Source organism: Siphateles boraxobius, unplaced genomic scaffold, assembly GCF_051911475.1.
Source record: "Siphateles boraxobius isolate OS27281-9 unplaced genomic scaffold, OSU_SipBor_1 31, whole genome shotgun sequence".
Lineage (NCBI taxonomy): Eukaryota > Metazoa > Chordata > Actinopteri > Cypriniformes > Leuciscidae > Siphateles > Siphateles boraxobius.
In genome coordinates this window covers 6,623,537-6,642,677 of record NW_027508931.1, presented here as the reverse complement: position 1 = coordinate 6,642,677, position 19,141 = coordinate 6,623,537, and the positions used below count along the sequence as shown (strand labels likewise).

The window sequence follows — 19,141 nt, the reverse complement described above, 5'->3', positions numbered from 1 at the left end:
CAGTAATATTGTGAAATATTATCACAATTTAAAATAACTTGTTTCTATTTTAATATATTTTAAAATATAATTTCTTCCTGAATTTTCAGCAGTAATTACTTCAGTCTTTAGCGTCACACGATCCTTCAGAAATCATTCTAATATGCAGATTTGGTGCTCAATAAACATTTCTTAGTATTATCAATGTTGAAAACAGTTTTAGCTGCTTAATATTTTTGTGGAAATCGTGAAACACTAACATTCAAAAGTTTAGAGCAATTACGTTTTCTTAAATAAAATACGTCCCAAATAAACGCAGTCTTGATGAGCATGTGATTTCTTTCCAAAATATGTAAACCTTAAATTTCGAATGCAGTTTAAAGGTGAAACTTTGGTGCTTATGAAACATTTCATTTAAACTTATTGTTAAATTTTTATTAAACACAAATAGACCATAAAATAGAACTGCTCCGTCTCCTGTTGGTTGGCACGTCTCTTGGCGATGCTCGGCTTGCTGAGGTAGGTTTCTGACACAGTGGACTTGACCGATTCAGTGGAGCGGCTGTGATGGAAACATTCCGACACGTCATAGTCCTCGATGGTCACCATGTCCTGGATGGTAGTGAGAGTGGCCTCTGAAGTCTTCTTGATCTGAAAAATGAGAACATTTTTAGTAGGGAAGGAATGCCACAGTCATACAATAGTAACTAAGAGTACAGTATTACAGGGACAATCCAACTCAATTTCATTCCAGAATATTCCTGTAACATTTATTGGCAAGTACAAAAGTGATAACAGAAGCAACAACAGCGATAGAAAAACACTTTAAGCACCGAACAAGTGAAAGGGGGGGGGGGGGGGGCTCTGTGACTAATAGCAGGCCTTGAGCAAGACACCAGACCAAATAAATCAATTTACAGCGAGGGGAGAGGAAGATGACCCAAGGGAACATCATTCATTTGATGGCCTTGAGGATTCATTTCTGTAACTTTCCAGTGTCAGACATGCAACATTATTATACAATTACAAATGTCTGGAACTGTGTATACCAAGAGGGACAGACTGCAAAGCGAATTGCTATAGAGGTAGTGTTGACACGATACTGACATTTCCAACTCCTATACGATACCTTGAAAAATATCGATTTCGATACCACAGGAAAAACTGCCATATACACATATACACACACATACATATATACATATATATATATATACATATAGCCATCCAGATAATTTATCTCAATTTAAAAAAGAGACAAGTAAACAGTTGGTGATAACATTAGAACAAATAAACAAATTACAAACAATAGCACAATTAAACAATAAAAAAGAATGAGACAAAGGAAATAATCATGGCTTTAAGTTTATCAGGTGGGTTTAAAGATCCTTGCACACTGAGTCACACTTTCGTATGTGTTTTTACATATTAGTCATTCAGTGGCTCTGAATTGTCAAAACTCAAGAGTAGTTGTCAGATTGTCAACAGTCCCACGGAAATTCTGTCAGAGGCTCCTGGGGCATATGGGAGCGGCAGGAGGGGTAACCCCGCACGGCCTGCTTCATATGAGACCGCTATAGCACTGTCTTCACGGCCGAGTCCTGAGATGGGCATGGCATCACGTCACTCACCGGGTGGGAATCACGCCGGCGTGCTGCAAGACCTTCAGGCTGTGGTCAGATCCCTCGTTCCTGCGGGAAGGAGTCCCTTTGGAACAGGTATCCAGGCATGCTGTGGTATTCACAGATGCCTCTGCAACTGGCTGGGGTGCCACGTACAACGGGCATACAGTGTCAGGGGTGTGGACGGACCGCCAACTGCATTTGCACATCAATTGCCTTGAGTTGCTAGCAGTTCATCTCGCTCTGAGCCGCTTGACAAGGCCGCTACAGGGCAGGGACGGGTCGCTTCGAGCCATGTATGTCCCCGGCGTGCTCAACCGTGTGGCCGACAAGCTATCACGAGCTGTGCTTCCGGGCGAATGGCGACTCCACCCCCAGGTGGTTCAGCTGATCTGGAGAGAGTTCGGGGAGGTTCAGGTAGACCTGTTTGCCTCCTCAGAGATCCCCCAATGCCAGCTGTTGTACTCCCAGACCGAGGGAACACTAGGTACGGACGCACTGGCACACCGCTGGCCCCGGGGCCTCCGCAAAAATGCATTTCCCCCAGTGAGCCTACTTGCGCAGACACTGTGCAAAGTCAGGGAGGATGAGGAGCAGGTCCTTCTGGTGGCTCCATATTGGCCCCCCGGACTTGGTTCCCAGAACTCATGCTCCTTGTGACAGTCCATTCCTCTGAGGAAGGCTCTTCTGAGTCAGAGACGGGGCACCCTATGGCACCCGCGTCCAGACCATTGGAAACTCCATGTCTGATCCCTCAATGGGACGCGGAGGTTCTAGGTGACCTACCTCCAGAGGTACTTAACACCATCACTTCAGCACGGGTGCCGTCCATGAGAAGTGTTTACGCCCTGAAGTGGAACCTTCTCGCCGAGAAGACCCCCGAAGATGTTCGATAGGTTCTGTGCTCTCCTTCTTCCAGCAAGGGTTTGAGCGAAGGCTGTCTACCTCCACCCTCATAGTACATGCTGCAGATATTTCAGCATATCACGACCACATAGATGGCAAAACAGTTGGAAAGCGCGACCTGGTCGTCAGGTTTCTTAGGGGGCCGAGACGATTAAAACCTCTTCGACCCCCCTCCATACCCTCTTGGGACCTTTCCCTGGTGCTTCAAGCACTTCAGGATGCTCCATTTGAGCCTTTGTAATCTGTAGACTTGAAGCGTCTTTCCATGAAGACTTTGCTGCTGGTTGCACTAGCCTCTGTCAAGAGGGTAGGGGACCTGCACACATTTTCGGTTGACGAATCGTGCCAAGAGTTTGGGCCGGGTGACAACCATGTGGTATTAAGAACCCGGCCTGGCTATAGCCGCTTTCCGACCGAAGGGATTTTTGCAGTTCCTAGAACCTAACGTTCCTAAAACCCTTTTTTCTCGTGTTCTGACCGGACTAAGTTGGGGATTTTTTAGTTCCTCAGACCGTAGTTCCAATAACTCTTTCAGTACCTAGTCAAGAGCGAGGACTTTTTTAGGTTCCTTTCCCTAGGTTTACGTTGATTGGTTCAACTTATAAGTCACGCCAACTGTCAACACGGAACTTGCAGCGTGCTGTGTGTTTTAGCAAAACTTAAGCTAGCTAAACTACCTGTCGTTTGGTTTGCCTCCTGCGCGCTGCTCTTCTATCTTCTTCCATCATTACTTAGGATCATATTACGCTGGAGCCTTCGTCTTCTGTGTTTCTCTGTACAGAACTCAAGCATAGTCTTTAAACGCCGCCGTTCATACTCCGTTATTAAGGTCCCGGCAAGGCAGAACAGGAACATTCCGACAGCCTCCTCCATGCTGGTTTGTTGTTGTTGTATGTGGCCGCGCTACGTCTAGAGTGATGATGCCATGAAGACCTTCGCCGTGCTTGAATCACTCCCTTATCCCAACTACCAGTTCCTATGGCCACTTGGCCAGTACAAACGCAAACAGCAAAACCAAGTTTGGGGGAGAGTAGTTCTTAGAACTGTTTAGAAGTGGACAGTTCCTATAACTAAGTACCTGTAACTACTTGGTCGGAAAGCGGCTTATGTGCCCAAGGTTACTACCACTCCACTCAGGGACCAGGTAGTGAGCCTGCAAGCGCTGCCTTTGGAGGAGGCAGACCCAGCCCTGACTTTGCTCTGCCCCTCGCTAACATATCTGTAGAGCTGCGGGCTGGGCGACACCCAACACGTTCGCTAGATATTACAGCCTACGTGTAGAGCTGGTCTCCTCCTGTGTTCTCACCCTAAACGGGTCGTCTTGCTGCACCCTGCTGTGCACCCTTATTGCTCCATTGTGAAAAACCTGTCGAGTCCTCCAACACCCTCGTCCAGGACACGGATGAGCGTCCGGTGCCAGGCCTTTATCCGCTGAATCCTTGAGAGACGGATCTGGGCTGGGTTCTATATGGGTGATCCTACGGGGATCCCATATGTGTATATTCTCCATGGCTGCTCCTAAGATGGAAGATTGTGTCTTTCCCTTGGGCTAAGTCAGCCGTATGGGTTATCACGGAACAACAGTGACAGATACACTCTGTGTAAGCCTCCTCCTATCGTCCTTCCAGGCAAGAAGGTGTAAAGGCTTGCACGGGGCGCTGGATGGGGTTCAGCGGCTGTGGTGCTTTGGTAGGGATTCCGGTAACACTTTATTTTGATGGTCTCTTTTGAACATTGTTAACTATAAGTAACTTTGCAACTAGATGTAAACTAACTCTCATTAGAGTATTAGTGGACTATCTGCTTCACATCTGCAAACTCTTTATTGTGATTGTCCTCCAACAGACATTATACTGACTATAAGTAACTTTGCAACTACATGTCAACTTATTCTATCCCTAACCCTACCAGTCTACTAATACTCTACTAATACTCTAATGAGAGATAGTAGACATGAAGGTGCAATGTTACTTATAGACAACAGAATTTGTTAAAGGGACCATCAAAATAAAGTGAAACCGGGATTCCTATTGGTCAGTATGACCTACGTCATAGTGACTGTCCGATAGGGAAAGTCTCAGTTACATATGGTAACCCTCGTTCCCTGAGGGAGGAAACGGAGATGTAGGTCCTATCGCCACATCTGCTGCCACCCACCGGGGCGGCCAGCTTATCAGGTTGGCTCCTCAGCAAAAAGCTGAAGTGCAATCGCAGCAGCTGCTTGTTATATACCCGCAAATGATTGCAAGCCAATGTGTATTGGCTTGTTGTAGTTTCACTCTAAGTAAATTGGCCTCTCTGGCGAGATTCCTATTGGTCAGTATGACCTATGTCTCCGTTCCCTGCCTCAGGGAACGAGGGCTACCATATGTAACCGAGAAGATAGTTTTCATTGTAAAAATTAAATCCAGATTAAGGCTTACAATTAAAGTTACAAAAGTTATTCAATCAAGAGCAGTGAGTGATTGTCTTTTATTCTTTGGTTAACATGATAAGACAGCAGCAGGTTTATTGGGCTGCTGTAACTTTAAGAGCTAACACACGGATCCAATATAGTTACACAATATGCGTTTTCTCTCAAATATTACGCTCCAAAACTGACTCTATTTACCCGAATACTCGGCAAGACAGGCATTTTGACATAATTTTTTATGTATTTGACCGTTTAAGCACAGTAAACCACAAAAAAGAAGTAAATTTGGTACTCGCGAGCTGTTTGAGAGGTGCAGTTATGAAAGCACCACTTGTATAGATCAGTAATGCTTCAATGCTTTATTATCCTTCAGGGGTATTTCTTAGAAAATACTGATATATATAATTAGCTGAGATTAATTTGCTTATTTAATCAGTAAATTAATCATGTAAATATATCATGTAAATTAACCCAATTACAATATTTAATCAATTATCAGACCTAAAAAACACAATAATATAACCACATAAAATAGTGAAAGGTAGATTCCAATGAGATGTTTAAAAAAAAGATGAGGAAAAGATGTTGAAAGCGGGTGCAATCGCTCAGTGGAAGCATTTGTTCACCTGCTGAAAGAATCTGCACAGTATGGAAGAACAAATTTGTCTCACACTGACATGCTCTCTTTCTCTCACATACACAAGAGTATGGAAAGAAAGCATAGCCTTTTTTGTTTGCCCACACACTTTAATCTTCTTGCACAATACTATAAAACATGCATACACAAATAGACAATAGCTATATTTCCATCTGCCTATTTTTATGCAGATTTTGGGATACCGCACAAAAAAATAAAACGCTGGATGGAAACACCAAGATGAGCATAAATTCTAAAAATCCACATTAAAAAAAAAACATGTGCTCAAGTGAAGCGGATATTTTTTTCTTTTTAACATTCAATAAGATGACATGGACATAAACTAAAATGAAAACACATTTACCAAATAAATCCCTCAATGTGCCTCAAAAGAAGATGTGATTGGATAGTTGGACTAACCGGCAGAGCAATTTTATTGCACATCACAAATGTTAGTTTGGCCATACTGCAATGCTTGAGCCAAAAACTGTCATCAAAATGCAAGATAACCGCCTCCGAATGCAAGATAACAACAGAATTTATTGCGTTTTTTCTGCAATGTACGAAAAAAGAGCCACAGTGGCTTCCCCAATTGCAGCCACTTCCATTTTTATTTCCCAGGAAGTGATGATTTTGTTCGATTGAACATGGGATGGAAACGGTGCTTTATTTGCAAATATTTTATGTGGTATTCCAATTTCGCACACAAGATAAATTTGCAACTCTGAATGTCATACAACCATAGTGAATATCACCTCCAGATGGTCTCATGCGACATAAAACCATGGTAGTTTCATCACACAGTGAGCTCATATCTCATTGTCCCATTCAGTCTGAATCATTCCTCAAATCAATGGAGTATGATATACAAGTCAACAGAAAACAACAGTCACACCTAGATCCAGGTTACTGTTCAACTTGTGATTCATCGGCCTGAATCAGGAACTTGAGAATCATCAGTTCTATGCCATTAATCTGTCAGTGGTTTTGTTTTGTTGGGAGCCTTTATGGATGATATGCCACACCTGTCTTACTTTTGTTTACTGGGAAAGTGAACCTCAGTTCTGCCTTAAAAGCAGACAGGTTACAGAGGTAAATTGAGTGAAGGGGGAAGGGAAGAGCTTAGCTTCAAGGACATGAAAGCAGTCAAAATGAAATGACAGAAAATAAGAGGGATTTTTTTAAAAGAAGTATCTTTAAAGTCACCATGACTTGAATATATGTCACAACAGGGAAGAAAAGACCATCACAACTTTAGTTTCATGCTGACTTGAATACTGCTTGAAAAGCCCGGGCCCTTCAGCTTTTTTTAAACCTAAGGTGGTTAAAGACATGAATGCTAAAGATAAACTATACTTAAGTTGATTAAAAAAACTCTTTTGTTTGAAATAATATGTAGTGTGAATTGCTTACGAAATAATACAAATATTAAAAAAAGAGATTAAATATAAAAAATGTCAGAAAGTAGTATAGGGAAGATGAACAATGGGGAAAAGAGGCCGAAAGCTTGTCAATCCCTCAGTGGAAGCATGTGTAAAAAAAAAAAAAAAATCAGGTTTCACTAACAAAATGTTACTTTTCAAATGCACTATTAGAAAAGTCAGTATTATTTTTACATTATAAGATGCATAATAGATCATTAAATGTTGTATATTCAATAGTTAGAAATTACATGTTATTTTGGATTATTGTTATTTTATTTTATTTTTAATTCGAACCTAATCGCTTGTATACCGCTAACCTGTCAGAGTATGCATACTACCTACAGTAGGTCACATCTCACGATTTTGATTAATTGATATCTTTGCAAATACATTTACATTGGAATGTGCTTGAATCTGATATACATACATGTAATTAAATATAGGCATCTTCAAAAGCAATGTGTCATTATGTATTATAAGTGTTACAAAAACATTGTTTGGAAATGCCAATTTGCTGATCCGTTATCACTAGTGTTTCTGACCATGTGATCGGTAAGTTTGGCGAACAACCTACTCGGGGTGATAAGATGGCACTGAACAAAGATGATATTTTGGCAAATCTGTAGCACTCGGGTAATCAGCATTAGCACTAAGAGAAGGGCCCGATAATCAGTACAAAGGCAGCAAGAGGGCCGCAATAACACGATCAGTGCTTCACGCAGCAGCAGGAGAACAGCAGAGATCTCCCAGCGTTTGATGTGCCTCCCAGAGATTTATCTCCAGCAAAACAAATAGACACTTCCTACGGAGAACTGTGTGGTGCCTTAGTGGGGTTTTAGTGTTTGATGTGAACAGAATATCCATTGGAGAAGGAAAGAAGGCGGTAGAAAAAGATAAGGATAGTGGGACAAAAAGTCAAGAGACAACACTGTCAATTCTCATCTGAGAACTCCAAGCTCACCCTAATCTCTACAGCAAACACCATTAACATTATTCAATTATGAGCTTGAGAAGAAAAAAAAGAAAAGAAAAAAGAGTTGACAGCTGGATAATTGCTGAATAAAAACAAAGGGATGAAGCAGGAAGCTCTAACTGACAGATATATTCTTCCTTTGTGTCCAATGAATGTGTGTTTGAGGATGAGGCAAAGCTGAGTGGTTTACAACAGTTCCACTATAATGCAAAGATTCATCAGGTCATTATATCTTCTAATGCAGTGAAGGTTCTAGGAAACAGCTGCACAAAAACATAACACTGTATCCAGTATCCTGTGAGGTTCCTCACAGACCTTGTGTCTGATGTCAAAAAGATGCTTTAAGCCATCTGGAGAAACCAGGAAGTTCCCTGACCTCACATCCTGGTCTGTGCTTCCGCTTCCTTTCAGCCTGGTGAGTCCAACACTTGTCATTTAGCGCAAGTTGTAATGTAAATTATGTAATGTAAACGTAATTTATCTCAGCTTTTGCATACTTAAATCTGCATATTTGTGATATTTACCCCAAGGCGTTATTTACCTTTTACCAGTTTATTTTTAACCTTATTAAATGTATGCGTCATCTTTCATGTCAAATTCTTACATTTGATTAATAAATTCAATTATAACATTACACAATAGGCGAGTTACCAATTAAATAATTTACACCGCAAAATTACAACTGCAATAAATAGTTATGAGATTAATATTTTAAATAGCTTTTTGAAAATACAAAGTCACTGAGGAATGCACTCAACCGATTCGTTCAAAATGCTAAATTATTCAGTAAAATAACACAGCTGAGTGTTGCTTTGAACGCACAATAGTTCTGCTGTGATCTTTGTTTGGAACTATTTTCGTTGGTAAAATAGAACAAGAATAGTCAACATTGTGTCTAAATGTAAGTAACTACTTGTTCATTGAACTATAAAATCAATGTAACATTTGTAATCATGAAAATATTATGCAAAACAGTTCCCTTGGTCGTGTTGTGTTACTTAACTATAGTTAAACCTCAAAGTGTCTGAATAAATTTTGGTCCCAAAATGTTTATAAATTTATCTGGTAGCCCACTGTATGAATAATTTTTGGGTATAATGTGTCACAGTTTACTTTATTTTGCTATTCTAATCATAAATTAACTATATTGTTCTGCACCCACTAGTAAAAAAATATAAAAAATGACATCTGGAGTCTGAATAATTTTTGGTTTGTATATAATATGTTATAAATAAAAAAACTAAACATTACAACAGTATGTTTCTGCTGTGAGTTTCTTTATGTTTGCTTTTACGCTCATTTGTATTGATTTCTCCACAAAAGACTCTCACAAAGAAACAGGAAGCGAGACTCAACAGCACGACCCTGTTACCAGAAATTCACTATCCATTATCATTTGAGGTTTACAATAAATGTAATAAAATTAGAATCATTCTTTCGTTTCATTGCTTCCTTTTTTATCACTGATATTATAATCAGGTTTCCTTCAAAAAACCCAGCCCTGCAGAGGAAACTAAGGGTGTCAATACAGACAGAGTAATCAACAGAATGTGTCCAGTTACTATCGTAACCTCGGTTCCCTGAGAGGCGGGAACGAGACATTGCGTAGCTACGCTGCGGGAACTCCTCCCTTCTCCACTTTTGTTGAAATCTTATGGGCTAACGCCAGCTTGGAACAACTGGCCAATTGTCGCGAAGTATGCAAATACTGACAGGCTTGCAGGCAGTATAAAATGCTTGGGCGCGACAATTGCGTCAGGATGTCTTGTTCCCGCCTCTCAGGGAACCTCAGACGTTCCCTTTCAAGAGCGGTAACTCAACATTGCATAGCTACGCTGTTGGAACTGTATTAAATCCTGCCGTGAGAGTAGTGAAGATAAGCCCGGTCAAAACGGGGCCAAGCTACACCAGCCACGGAAGAGACAGACAGTCAGCAAATAGTCACGCTGCTAGGAGTGCTCGCATCTGATAGGTGGAACTAGACCAATGAGACATCATCCCCGACCCTATCAAAATTGCATATACAAACGCAATAAAAGCGAAGGCTGCACTGATCCAGGGCAGGCACAACAAAATAAGCACTCAAGCACGAAAGTAAACACAGTGTCAACGGCGTTAGCGGTAACAACTGTATTAAAACACTAGTAGCCATATACACAGAGTCAACAGCATATAGCGGTAACCACTGCATACAACTAGAACAGTTCGCAATACATGAGGATACATAAGGGATTTAACTCACCGAAGGCACTTGTGACGCAACAGATGGTACATCACAGTAGTAAAATCTGTAGATAAGCGGGCAGAGAAACATCCTGTGATTTAGGCACGTAGCCCCGTCTCGGCCGGAGAGTAACACTGCAGTCTCCGGTCCGAAACAGATAACATCACCGTCCATGAGAACACGTGTAAGTCTCCAATGTGCTTAGTTGAAGCAAGGGCATGGAGCAGAGCCGGGTTTTGTTTTGTTTTTTTCAGGGAGAGATCCAAGATGACGTTCCAAGATGACATTAGCCCATAAGATTTCAACAAAAGTGGAGAAGTGAGGAGTTCCCGCAGCAGCTACGCAATATTGAGTTACCGATCTCGAAAGTGAACTGAGAAAAGGTGAAAAACTAATGAGTAACTATGGAAACTAAATGACCAGGAACACATGCAAAACAAATCCAAAACACAATGAAACTAAACTGAACTTAACATAACCCTGACAATAAGATGCAAAAATTTGGATTTTCCTTCTTTGAAATGTTTCATGAGTCTTTCATTTTATACAGAGACTGATATTTATACTACAACCTGCAGCATTTCAGTTAGCTGGCCATTTTTCCATGACCGTTTAGCTTCCATTACAACACTGACAGTGGCCTGAGCAATCGTTCTTCACTCTTCACAGCAGATGATTTATCAGCTCTTTGTGGGGAAAGTCCACAAAGGACTGTAGTAACTGCCTGGAGCAACAATATTCATACAGAACTGACCAATTCCAAAGCTGTGTTGAATATTGCAGATAGATCGACCTAACCTACATAACAAGTTATGTCAAATTTGTGCAGGAACAACATTATACATAATCTTTATCACATGTACATACTCCGTGCTAAATTACGATTTTGTCTGTCAAAACTGAGAAATGGATTCATGGTAGAGAAATAACAGAAATGAGATAAGAGAAGAAGAGGACAGATGTAAGACAGTCATTTATCTAAGATGGACATGATAAAGGCAAGAAACAAAGCAAGACTCCTCCATCTTCCTAACCGAGTGGGGTTTTTTATTTTATCCGGCAGCAGCCCGAGCATTTAACTTAAAAACTGATTAAAATGTTGCAGCCTTGGAAGAGAGATAAAATGTGAAAAAGACAGACACAGTCTGAAGGAAGAAAAGGAAGATGGTGTCACTGAGAGAAGCTTCTCTGTGCGTCACGCAGGTTATCTGGAGGACAGTGAAAAGTCTGCAGGGAGGGGAAAAAAACTTTCTTGTAAGTCCTCCCAAAGCCTCTTTTACGATCAGCTTCTGCCAACTCAATTAAGCAAACACACTGCAAAGCTGTCTCGCTCAAATGCAACAGGACGATAAGGGTTGTGTGCTCCTGGACTTGGCTAACTTATTAAACAAGATTTTCAAATTCAATTATGCAGTTTAAATGAACAAAACCATTTAAGACCATGGTGATCATCTGATGCAATTGTTATTTAGCAGATGCTTTATAACCCAAAGTGAACTGCACGCTAATTTCTGGGAAAGTCTTATAGGTGAAGAATGTTTTTGAAGTATGAAGTATTTTGTTTAAATACATTCTCTTAATCCAGTTTATTGTTCACTGACTACTATTAGTATGCCATTCACGGGCAGAGGGTGTTTAGCTGGTGTGGGATCATGACTGGTGCGTTGCATGGGAATAGAAATTCAGCTTTGGTTACAAAAATGCAAGCCGATATTCGCTGCATTTCGACCTTCAAAGATTAAACAGTTAATGAACACGTCAAAGAGAACGGGGTGTTGTAATGCATTGCTACAATGGATGCAATACCATACAACATCATCATGCACCAGTTCAGAAAGAGAAATGTACCAGCTAACTTTATAATGCTACTCAAATAGTTGTGGCATCAAGTCAAAAAAATGTGCCCCATGCAGATACACTGGATGGGCTTATTATAAGCAAGAAGCTTGCGTTTGGTCTAGACAGTGTTCGCCTACTCAATTGCAAACTCATGACGCATTGCAACACAGCTAAAAGCATTCCTAACATGTACTTTTTTGGAAAGTAGCCTACTTTTAACTGTTGAGACATGTCTTCACAAGCACCCGTAAGAGCTGTGATGTCTGAATTGGGGGAGGGGGACGTGTGACACGCAAAATAATCTATATTTTTGTAATTCCACAAGGTAAGTCGCACAAACTTAATACTTCACCTTTAAGCACTGAAGCACACAAAAAATGACAGCATAGGTAGGGCCCTATGAATTTTAAAATATTTGTAATCAAATTAAGGCACAAAATAATTTTTATTATCTTTTAAAATGTAATGAAATGAAAAATTAATAATTCCTTTTTTTTTGGCAGGCAAATTGTTGCACAACAGAGGTTTACTGTTAAAATTAAAACATGGAAGAAAAATGTTGCAATATTGCTAAAAAATTAAAGCTTTTAATAATAATTAAATTATTTTATTATTATTATTTTATTTGAGAAGTACATTCTACTGTACAATAATATATTTCTGTCACAATTCCTGGGCTGCCATGACGACCTTAGAGTTTCTGGGTGTACATGATATGAGGATAGTTTTCTCATTATACTGTAAATTCCATTTTTATGACTGAATTCCATGATTCAGTCTGTGTTTTCTGCACTGCAGAAATCATAGGGCCCTATATAGATAAGAGGGAGAAATCATGGAGCCCTATAAAGATAAGAGGGACTCGGTTAAAACCGGTTGCAAATGTAATTGTCAACGATTTTCAATTTCTGCCAGCACTTTGGTGACCTTACCTCTTCGTTCTCTATCTTTAGGGTGGCCAGGCGGGACTGCAGCTGCTGGAACCTCAGGAGGAGTTCTGCCTGCACAGGAGGCTGGGCCGTGATCTGACACACCTGAAAACAAAACGAAGACTTCCAATCACAAGAAATCAAGATGATAACTGCCATCTTGACAACATCAAGAACCTGCTCTTATAGAACATAGCTCCCTAAAGGAGGAATCTCACATTCAAACAAATAACCAACACCTGGCACAAGCATTATAACATTTTTATGAAGCAAAACCCCCGTTGCTTTCATTGACGGAGAGAGTACAGGCATGACCACAAAACAACAGGTTATAAACCATGCGCAGACATGATATCAGTGACAAAATGGCCAATTAGTGAGAATAAATCCAATAAACACTCTCTAAAAAAGGCTTGAGGGTGAGAAATGCAATATGATTTGCTCTCAGTGCTCTGCGTAAACACCACGCTGCCAGCTGAGACTCAATAAAAGAAGGATATGAAGCAATCCTGACCGCATATAATTCAGAATTTCATTAAGATGCTTTTCTCCATTCTGTATCCTGTATGATCTCATACGCTTCACCACTGCCAGAGACAAGATTAACGTTAGGTTAATGGATGGGAGCTGCCGATGGGAGCTGCATGTTAAAATGAAACGTAACATCTGCTTAAAGGTTATTTGGAATGTGAAGGGTGTTGGGTCAGAGCTACTTTAGTACGTATTAGTACTACATGTAGTACATATTCATATCTATATCACATATACACTAGAATTCAAAAGTTTGGGGTCAGTAAGGATTCATTCAAATAATTAAAAGTGACAGTAAATACATTAATGTTACAAAAGATTTCTATTTCAAATAAATGCTGTTCTTTTTACCTTTATATTCATCAAAAAATCCTGGATAGCACAACGGTTTTCAACATTGATAATAAGAAATGTTTCTTGAGCATCAAATCAGCATATTACAATGATTTCTGCAGGATCATGTGAAACTGAAGTCTGGAGTAATGATGCTGAAAATTCAGCTCTGCCATCACAGGAATAAAATATATTAAAATAGAAAAGAGTTATTTGAATTTTAAAAAATATTTTATAATATTACTGTATTTACTGTATTTTTGCTCAAATAAATGCAGCCATAATAAGTAGAAGAAAAATATTTCTCAAATATAAAAAACTCGGTACTTGAACTTGGTAGTGTGTGTCTTAAAATATTGAGAAAAGATTAAATGTAAGTATGTTATTGTTGTTTTATCACAATATCACATTTAAAGTGAAAAGAGGGGTGAATTTGATATAATTTCACTATTTTGGGTTGAGAGGTGCTATTTTTACCATGTCCCTGGGTACTTCTAAAATAAAAGAACTGGCAATTTTGGAGGTGCTCCTTAATATTTTTTCTTCTATAATAATATCATCCTATAGTTAACAATTAGCAATGGATTTGAAGAAGTTGGTTTGTCCCACATTAAAATATCCAAACTTTCAAAGAAAGTTGAAGTTGACAAACTATAACCTCTCTCTCAATCCCTAAAACTAACATTAGCTATTTCCATTCAGTTGATATTCTTGCTTTTCTGTGAATAATCTATTTATAATTATTAATTATCATCCACCTTATTTGTCAACATGGAAGTATGCCATTTTCTGTAAATGTGCAAGACTTCCCATTCATTATCCATCATAGGTAAATAAAGTGCATTAAAGGGTAAAACTATTTGCGCTACAAACCAGTGTGTTTATAATTACGATGATATATTAAAATAATTTGATGATAAATACTAGTTTACAATATAAGGAGCATTATGGTCGGTTTTTGTACAGCTAAAATAACTGAAAGAGGATGGTCACGGAAGCCAAACATTCAAGTTATATAATAAAAAAAATGTAGAAAAAAAGATACATAGCAGTAATACTACAGCATGAATACTAATACTAACAGACTGTTAAGAAAATAAACCCATATAACCTCATCTCAGTTTACATGGTGTTAAAGGTAACTTAAACAAACAATGGGTGTCAGTGTGATTGCTACTGTGTGTGTGTGTGTACATATGTACGTGGGTGTGTGGGTAAGGATTTGTTTAAATCTGACCTCATCTCCCATATGTGGTAGGAACTCAAATTTGACGGGTGGGCAGAACGAGGTAGGGTACATTTCCATGAAACGCTGGCGGTCACTACGGGGGTCCAGACTGTCCACTGCGTTCTCAATGATGTCCAGGCCCTCGTGACGAGACGTCTCCAGGTTATATTCAGCCGAGAGGTAGGTCCGCAAAGCTCGGTTCAGAGAGGCATGATATCCCAGGTCACAACACTGGATATTTCAAAAAAGAGATCAGGAAGAAAGAGAGGAGATAATTGTTACCTATTAAAGACGTAGGGTTGTTATCGTTAACTAAAACTAAACTAAAACCATGAAAACCATTTCCGTTACTTGTAATAAAATAAATGTTAATTGAAATAAATAAACTTAAGCTTTTATCTCAGTTATTTGTCAAGGCAAAATTTTCAAATTCAAAAGTAATAAAGTAACAAATTAAATATGAAATAAAAATTAAGAAAAACTATAAAGTCAGACTCATTTATTAAAAAAAAGAAAAGAAAAATGACAAATCACACAACAAAATGACTGAAACTAATTAAAATGTAATTGGAAAATATAAATATAAAACCTAACTAAAAAATACCGGTAGTATATAGATGATATTAAAATAACATTGTAAAGATGTCCCTCATTCAAATGATTAAATGGACAATGTTTCTTACTTCCTGAAAAAGTGAGAAAGATATTTGCAAAAACAATTATAGGCATTATTTGTGTAGTTTATGTTTATCTTTTATGTAATCATTTTCATGCTGCCACTGATAGTGATGGGTAATGAATTTTAGCCTTGCAAACCAATAAAATCATAAATTTGGTAAATAAGTAGCATTTTCTGGCAACTTGTATCCCAATTTGTCATCAACAGTACACAAAACATATCATGATTTCAGTCATGATTTTTCAAATGTGAAACATGATTTGAAAGCTGCGTAAGCAATCCTTTAGCTGACACTTTTTACTGTAAAGCGTAATAAAATTTTGAATGACCGTCCCTGTGAACTGCAAGTGACATCTCTTGAATTGCCTCAAACCTACAACCTCTTGGATCACCAGCCAAAATGAAAGCACTAGGCCTTGTTAGGCAAATGTCAGGTCTGACTCAAAGCTAATTTCTGAGATTCCAAACACATTAACAAGGGCCCAACATGACGCACTGGTCTATCAGTAACTGTGGCTTTGGGAATATCGGTGTCCCTGTGTCTGACCGTTCTGAGATGACCTAATACATACTGACTGTGCTCTGGTGGTCTTGTGTGCTGTCTTTATAAGGCCTTGGACTCTGAGGAGAGTTGCAAACAAGCCCAGTAGCCTGCTTGTTTTCTGGCAGGAATTTCCATAATTTGATTTTGACTGATACGGGAGTCATGGGAAACTGTGATGTCCTGGATAATAAAATATGGGGGAGAACTGGGCCATCCTTGGGGAGGTTATTTAAGTTCTGAGTGTGTGTGTTCCTGAAAGATCTGCCATCAAAAAAAAAAAATCACCTTCAGAGTTCATTTTATTTTATTATCATGATGGCCAGCTCTGCTTGTCGGCCTGCTGATTGTTTTAAGAATTTTGATGCCCCTTTTTCATTGAAATGGTGCAGGTTCATGAGCCAGAGCTTAACTTGAGTGCCACATGATGACACAGCTATTTTTATGAACCTATTAAATTAATAAAAATAAAAGTATTACAATTTTATTGATTTTAAAAATATATATTATTTTATTAAAATGAAATAAAACATAAAAGTTTATAAAATAAAAGTTTTTGCATTGTGACTGGTTTAGTATATCAATAGGACCCATAATGGAAAGACCATGTTCGATATCATTATGCAGGGGCAAAGATGTCTTAAATACAAGACAAGGTCAAGTTCTTTATCCTTTAAAGAAATGTTTGAAAAACTGACTGCGCATGGATACAGTATCACCCAAACACTCTGTCTCTTGCCAGCCCCCTGCAGAGAGTTTTTTGTTTCGTAGATGAACATTATATTGCTGGATGCTCAGTTTATAAATAAATGATGCTGACTGGATTTGACAATGATTCAGGTCGCGGCTAAAAAATAGTAAAGGGACAGTGCTTAGAGGGTGAAGTGTGAAAACGTTAATTATAACAGTAGTTGACCTAAAAAAGACTCACAGAAAAGTGTGTTATAGGGCCAGGTGCCGCCCCTTCTCAATTTATGATAAAATTGTTTTGCCATATTAAGAGGCTGAGGCAACTACTACAGTACCTTAATATAAAAGTAGGACAACAGCCACCTCTAACATATACACAAGAGGGTACAAAACTCCAAATAAAATAAAAAAATTCCACCAGGAAATGGAATTAGAAAGATTTAAACAAAGTAATTATGTGAATTGAATAAGAAATATTCAATATTCTCAACTATTTCTAGGTCACTAATCAAATAAGCAAACAAGTGACATTGATATGAACTCCTTTGTAAAGAATGTCAGATGTTCTTGCTTCTATCGAAGCTCTTTGGATCATCCGAAGTCATGCTGGAGAAAATAATCATCAGGTGTTAGGTTTAGATGGACCAACCGTATATCATGAACTTCTAAAATTCATGTAAATGTTCCAATCGTATGGAATAAAGAATTTTGTATTCAACTAGAAATAAATATGCAAAATAAAAGCGTTTTAACTTGCTCTCAAACTTTTGGGAAAAAAAGACCTTTTGTTTCTCAAACCCACACGTTTAAACCACAATTATTTTCTTTGCTTATATACAGTATGGGTGTCCAAACCTGCTCCTGGAGGGCCACTGTCCTGCAGAGTTTAGCTCAAACTTGCCTCAACACATCCGTCCGGAAGTTTCAGCATGTAAGTCCTTGATTAGATGTTTGGGTGAGTTTAATTGGGGTTGGAGCTAAACTGCAGGACAGTGGCCCTCCAGGAGCAGGATTGGACACCCTTGCTCCACAAGGATTGTTTTGGATCTCACACTGAGCACTTATGTGCCTCAATTTACACGGACATTGTGTTAAACTCCTCATTCTTTTTCAAACATGTATTTGACAATCAGGCCTTCATACAACATCTTCAAATAACAGGTTTGTGTGGTTGTTTGGAGATATGAAAATGAATGCAATTTAACCACAGTGTATTTTCTCATATCTCATTCCTGTCAGACACGCCCGCATTTGAAGTCTCAAGAGCTTAAATTTGAATGCAACGTTGACAGAAATCTCGCTGAGGAATCTATGCACTTCCTCAGATCAAAGCAGGAGTAGACAAAGATACATATTCAACTAAGAAACCGGTGGAAACGGCAGCAGTCTTTGTCATATTTAGCCATCCCAGCAGACCTGAGGTCCGTTTTAAACTCTATTTATAACTGTCCTACTTGTCACACAAACTTTCTTCATCTGTGAAAGAATCCCCACACCTCCTTTTCTTTCCCCGGTACTTACGTCTATTAAATCAGACAAGTCGTGAATGTAATACTTGAAGATTGAAGCATTAGTGGCTTCGAGCGTCAGCAGGTATTCGTTCCGAGCTTTGATCGACTTCAGCTTGTTCTCAGAGTACTTGGCTTGCCTCTGATGAGAGAGACAGAGTGTAGAAACGAAACAGACAGAATTTGAGAAAACAGGTTGAATAATAAAAACATGCAAGTGAGCTTTTATCTGCATGCAGTTTGTTCCTTGAAGATTTCTTGTCAAATAACAGACAACAAATTCTTCCAAAAATAACACAGGCATATAAGCGTCTAGACTGCAAAAAATCATTATACAGATTATACAGACATATGTGGAATAACAGGGAACATCTACGTGGCTACAAACAATCTTAAAGCAAAGGATGTCATTTAAAGTATTGTAAAGTATAAAGTATTGCTCATTTCCTGTATCAGTAAGGATACTGCTAACATTCAGACCCACTTAGTCATCTAACTCAACTGACTGACCAACAGACAGTGACTCATGCTAACTTCCATATTTTAACCTTCCCACAATGTCTCGTTCCATGAAGCATCAATGGAAAAAACAATCCCACAGCTGTTAAATCATTTGTCACAGGCTTTAACCGAAAACAGATATAATAAGAGAATAAAATGTTGCTATTCCTGTAAAAAGGCATGG

At 38.9% G+C, this 19,141-nt stretch overlaps 1 protein-coding gene across 7 annotated transcripts in view; it reads right to left on the bottom strand.

Moving 5' to 3' along the window:
• Positions 1–19,141, bottom strand: part of srgap1a (SLIT-ROBO Rho GTPase activating protein 1a) — a 115,086-nt gene that overhangs the window by 35,234 nt on the left and 60,711 nt on the right. For all 7 annotated transcript variants that reach the window (XM_077193559.1, XM_077193555.1, XM_077193560.1 and 4 more), the window contains exons 6-9: positions 18,470–18,598; positions 15,048–15,269; positions 12,950–13,051; positions 433–630 (exon numbers count right to left, since the gene is read on the bottom strand). In XM_077193559.1, coding sequence (XP_077049674.1) covers positions 433–630; positions 12,950–13,051; positions 15,048–15,269; positions 18,470–18,598 — 651 coding nt within the window. The remainder of the gene's footprint in view (positions 1–432; positions 631–12,949; positions 13,052–15,047; positions 15,270–18,469; positions 18,599–19,141) is intronic.